At 42.7% G+C, this 5,481-nt stretch overlaps 1 protein-coding gene across 1 annotated transcript; it reads left to right on the top strand.

The window, feature by feature from the left end:
* Window positions 1-344: 344 nt before the first annotated feature.
* Window positions 345-3,453, top strand: fam8a1a (family with sequence similarity 8 member A1a). Its single transcript, XM_040120977.1, has 5 exons — window positions 345-915; window positions 1,264-1,384; window positions 1,719-1,842; window positions 2,668-2,807; window positions 3,072-3,453. The coding sequence occupies exons 1-5, from the start codon at window positions 492-494 to the stop codon at window positions 3,214-3,216; spliced, it is 954 nt and encodes a 317-aa protein (XP_039976911.1). The 5' UTR covers window positions 345-491; the 3' UTR covers window positions 3,217-3,453.
* Window positions 3,454-5,481: the final 2,028 nt, after the last annotated feature.

Below are 5,481 nucleotides of genomic sequence, written 5' to 3' on the forward strand. Positions count from 1 at the left end.
GATTAATCATATTTTTTTAAACAACGTTGCAAAAAACAGTCTTTGTTACTACAAGCTGGTGTGAGAGAATTAATTTTGTGCCTGATGATGGATGTTACTGAACATTACAAAAATAGACAGGATGCTCCTTTAAATGGGTAATACCATTAACTACAGAAGGGGAGTTATTGTTAAGATTTTCACAACATGATAGTGTTTTACTGATATCTGCAGCACAGATAAAGAAGGCACTGCCTTTCTAAGGTACACATTATTGTTTACCTTCAATTACCGCAATGTTGCACCCTGACACCAATCTGGAAAGTAACGTGTAACGTCGAGCGGTCCCGGAAATCCCTGTATTAACGAAGACACTTAGCCGGCGCTGTGCTTGGAGCGAGCGAGGAGCTCACTGTCTGAGGGAAGGAGGGAAGGAGGGATTAAGTGACTGGGAAAATACGTCCAAAAAGATTTCCATGCCAAATTACTTGAGCCTGTGAGGTGGGTCAAACATGTTTGCGACCACGACGAGTGGCGACCGCCGTGACGGCCCCGAAAGTTGCGCAGAGCAGCCGCAAACGACTGTAACAACGGAATATTGCGCGAAGCTGCAGCAGTGGATGTGGCAGTATTACTGGGGGTATGCCAACTGGCAGAGCTGGGTGGCCCTGTCGGCCCTGTCCTTTCCTCCGCCGTGCAGTTTCCCCGCGCCGGGGACAGGTGCACAGACACCAGGTCCACCTGCCTCGACCTCCGTCGGTGGACAGCGGGCGGTCGACGCGGGAAGCTGGTACAGCTATCCGCATCCCCTCAGGTTCCCCGCCTCCTCCGCTCGTCCCGGTGGCGCTCAGACCGAGCGGAGCTCAGCCGCGACCCCGGCCCTAGCTACGGATGCCCGGACAGCCCAGCAGCAGAATGGGAACCCCCCTCAGGCGGGTAAGTTAATGCCTCCGTTTGACAGTGAGCCGCCGAAGGAAGTCAACGGCCTACCTCGTCCGAAATATTGTTCAGCCTCCGGTGAGGCGTGGGCTTTATTTTGTATAAGCCGGGTCATGAGGCTGTTGGGAAGCGGGGTTAAGTATATGGCTCTGTCGAAACAAGCTTATATGCTTAGAGTCGTTACAAGGTCTCTCTCAGTCATCAGGGAGCCTTTTGCTAACTTTCAGCAGACCTGCAGTAACCGCTCAGATTATTTATCTGAGTTTACACCTTAGGCTAATGCAGAATATGGGAAAAAAAAAAAAAAAAAAGCCACACTCAGTTCACTTTTCATTTGCTTCAAAGGACGAGAATACACCATCCCTTCTCCTGTCCAGAGGTTCCTGGCAGAGACAGTGGACTTCTTTATCCTGTTCTGTGTGAAGGCCACCATTGTGCTGTGGATCATGCACCTGAGCGGGATGAAGTGAGTACAGCTCTAAAGCGGTGTTCATGGAAACAGAACTTTTGAACTAGAAGGATAGACACACGGAGACATGAAAAGCCGAGCCTGAACGGGGCGTTAAAAAAAAAAGAAAAAGAAAAATTCAAATGGACCATTTCAGTGTGTCTGTGAACACTCCCCGTACTTCGGGTTTTCTCATGCTCAGCCGGCAGTGGTGTAACTGCGGGTCGGTAACGCAATACAGACAGCTTGCTTGACCGAGGAGTTTTTTTACATCACTGCTTTAATGCCGAGCTGTTTTCGCCATGCCAGAGATCCATCCTCACACAGGCAGAACTCTCTCTCCTCTTTAAAGGGACATTGCCAGATTCATTACCCACTTCATTGTGGAGGAGATAGATGAGAACACTTCCATGGAGGACCTGCAGAGGATGATGGCTGTGGCTCTGGTCTACAGGGTGCTAGTGTGTGTCTATGAGGTGGGTCACATTTCACACTGCCTCGATAATGGCAGTTAAATAATATACAGCCTTTTAGCTATTGAAAAATCGAATCAAACTGTGTGATTCATGTCCATTACATTGGAAGCCTTCGACATATCAGCTGGCAAGAAATCAAACTTAGTAAATGTTTTGTATTGTTAATTTAGACAAAAAATGTAAACATGAAACTTGATATTTGATTAATTTGTTAATATATTGCCGAGGCATAATTTCACATTGATCCATATACAACATATAGTCACAGGGAGGGGATGTGAGTGATGGAAAAAAATCTGGGAGCGGACCAACACTTTAATACTACCCTTATTTGTTTTCCCAGCTGAGCAGAGCCAGATGACTTTTTAAGACACAATGTTAATTTGTAATTAAAGCAAAAACTCAGTCCAAATATACATTCCCCATTTGTCCGTTCACATTTGTTCTCGAGCTGACTCATTTCCACATGCTCTTGTTTAATGCGAAGAGTCAGGCAGAGTCAGAGTTCATCGACAACACAACGTTGTTTCCCAGGACAGTGATGCAACGTTGCATTCATAGTTGCCTGAGATTAAGTCATGCATCAGGTCTCCTGTTTGACTTCTGCATCAGTGGCTTGTTTTCCCAGGTGGGAACCAGCACTGGGACATTGGGGCACCTCTGCGCGGACTAATGCCATCTGGCATGTTTCCTTCCATGCTTTTGACCTTAAACCTGAAAACGAATGTCTTGCTTTTCAATCCCTGTGTTGTATAATACATTTTGATAACAAGGTCAGGAGTCTACCTGGTTGTTGTTTGACTTTTGTCCATGTTGTCCTATCAGATAATCTGTATTTGGGGAGGCGGTGGTGCCACTCCAGGGAAGTTCCTGCTTGGCTTGCGGGTGGTGACATGTGACACATCCACTCTGGTCCGACCCAACCGAGTCTTTGTGGTCCCAGCATCTAATGTTTCCCTCTCTGCGTGAGTGATCACATACGGTATAAGTTACTGTTTGCATGGGAAGAAGAAACAAAGTATTCGTTTTAACGGCATATGAGTACACCGTGTTTAGATAAACGTACCATGAGTGTAACATTTAGAAGAATGCACTTTACTTGATAACTTGCCCTTAAAATGATCATTTGATTTTCCAAGTTAAAATCTATTGTGGTGTCTGTACAGCATCAATGTGGGGCTTCTCCAAACTCTTATTTTGTCGTGTCTCCTTTGTCTTGACTCTCTCAGCTCTGCAGTGCGGGCGTTGAACAAGAACTTCTCCATTGCCTTCCTCTTTCCCGTCTTCATCACTCTCCTCTTCTTCCAGCACAACAGGACTGTGTATGACATTGTGGCAGGGACCATTGTTGTCCAACGAAGAGGTGGCAGATAGCCTCTCCTCCATCAGCAGACTCTCTTATACTTGGCAGGGTGTGACAGGCCCTTGTGTGCTGAGTACCCTGAAAAACTAAATTTAAATCAGTCACAAATGACGACGACAACAACAACAAAAGAGCGATGCATTCGCCCATTTCTGCACAAGATAAAACTTGGACTTCAATTGCACTTTAAATGGGATGCATAGGTTTAGGCTCGGTATGTTGAAATAAAAACAAAAATTCCGGTTTTACATCTTTTGGTGTGAGGTATTTGTTTTTACCACTGGATCAACAAATAAGCTATGAGGAAGCCCTCTAAAGTATTGTTATTTTTGATGATTGAAATCTAAGTTTAACTGAAAAGGGTGCTGTCCAATGTTTCCAGGATATCCTGAGAGTTCTCCCCATATGACGTGAATCTTAATATGTGTGTTATGTCATCTTATATTGTTTATTTATTTTTGCGGAGCCTAGAGCTCCTATGTGTAGGATTTGAAAACTTTTGCAACCCATAGCGACTGTACCAAAAAAGACCCCAAGATGCCTACAGATTTTCACAGCAATTGTCTTATATTTCTACAAAGAGAAACATGCCATCAGAGTAACTTCACACATGCCATATACACAAAGGAATTCTACACATAGGGGCTTTAAATCAGGATAAACATTGTTAGGGTCCCGTACTTTTCTGAATTTCTTACGGAATTGTTCTTTTCTTCAGAGTAATAAAAGGGAATCAGATGTTCGGTTTTCTATGATTGTTGTGTTATATAGTGATTATTCACATGCACTCATACTGAAGAAAAATGCCAGGCCTATTTGTATCCATTAAGTCTGCCTATGGATATTTCGATGAAGAAGTATTGTTTTGATGTCTCACTGCCATGGTGAAATCCAACAATAACTATTCTCCCTGTTGTATGAGGTTCAAACACAAGAAATTGTGTATTTTCTGCTCATATTTTCTGTCTTCAGACTTGTAAATCTTGTGATTCAGGGCAACGGTTTAGCAGAACCACTGTTTGCCACAGTTGCATTATTGAATACCACTACTCGTTTTAGATTTGTATTTACAGTATGCACAATGTAAAACTCTTCTCGCACTAAAGATCATTGATCATTTATTCACATACTATAATGCTGGTTTAGCAGTCCAGGTTAGAGTTAACTGAAACCAACATTTTGGCCACGTATTGCAATCAACTGAAATTTGGCATCAGATTCTTCTGTATCATACTAAGCGCAGTACTTTGTCTTTAGATCAGCATGCTTACAAGCAAACAGATGCTCACTGCCAAACAGCAGGGTTGAGAACACAAACGTATGGTCGGGATTAGTAAAACTGACATTGAAAGTACCCACTGTTTAAAAATCCTGGTCAAATAATTCGGTCGCAGTGCTAAAACTATCCATTCATGACAACTCACGAGTTGTCCAGTAGGATGGTATTACATTTGCCATTAGCAGATGACCATTGCATGTGGTGGAATACCAGTACATGGAATCATACAAAATGTTGATGCTGCACCCACGTTGGGTTTAGTCATGAGTACAAACAATATCATCAGAAATAAAAAACTTACTCATTTTGATACAACTACCTATTATTGCTAATAAAATTATAGTTGTGATCCTCTGATTTGGACTATCTTCATTCATTTGTGCTCTTTTTACACATGATATCTCATTTTTGATTTAAAAAAAAACAACATAAATGAAATGAATGGCTCCCAATCTGGCATTCACAAAATGAAGCTGATTATCCCTAAGGTGGTAGATATAGGAAGTTAAATGAAAGGTTGCCATGTAAGCTTATCCTGTTAGATTTTCTCTTGAAGATATTTTTCCCATCACTCAAGGAAAAAACTGAATTGGTGTCCTTGATTGGTCCAAAGGGGTGCTGCATCATTAATAGGGGGACATGTTTCTTAACAGTAGACAGTAGACGGCGTTAGAGAATGACCAATGTTTTTAGCTTTCGAGTATAATCATAGTGCAGTATATCCAATAAGTACTGAATGAGTTTACAATGTCGAAGGGACTGCTCCTTTATAAACCGTGGGACAGAGTAGAGACAGTCGTTAAGTCGCTCGTAATTGACAGAGGATTTACAGAGTACATTAAGAAATCAATATTCTTTGTCTCATGCCCGAGGACGTGGGCTACTGTACTGTGGAAATACAGAATTAAAGGGATTAGTTTTGAACTTAAAGACCTGTAAAGGTAATCACATGCCCTGATACTACAGGCTCATGATATGCACCTTAATGCCAACGGTT

This window comes from Xiphias gladius, chromosome 24 (assembly GCF_016859285.1).
Source record: "Xiphias gladius isolate SHS-SW01 ecotype Sanya breed wild chromosome 24, ASM1685928v1, whole genome shotgun sequence".
Lineage (NCBI taxonomy): Eukaryota > Metazoa > Chordata > Actinopteri > Istiophoriformes > Xiphiidae > Xiphias > Xiphias gladius.

Excerpts from the sequence above, each read along its gene's own strand:
- fam8a1a (XM_040120977.1), top strand. The coding sequence starts at position 492 with ATGTTTGCGACCACGACGAGTGGCGACCGCCGTGACGGCCCCGAAAGT. Across the intron at positions 1,843-2,667 it reads TGCTAGTGTGTGTCTATGAG|ATAATCTGTATTTGGGGAGG; the intron begins GTGGGTCACATT and ends TTGTCCTATCAG. Across the intron at positions 2,808-3,071 it reads TCTAATGTTTCCCTCTCTGC|CTCTGCAGTGCGGGCGTTGA; the intron begins GTGAGTGATCAC and ends TGACTCTCTCAG.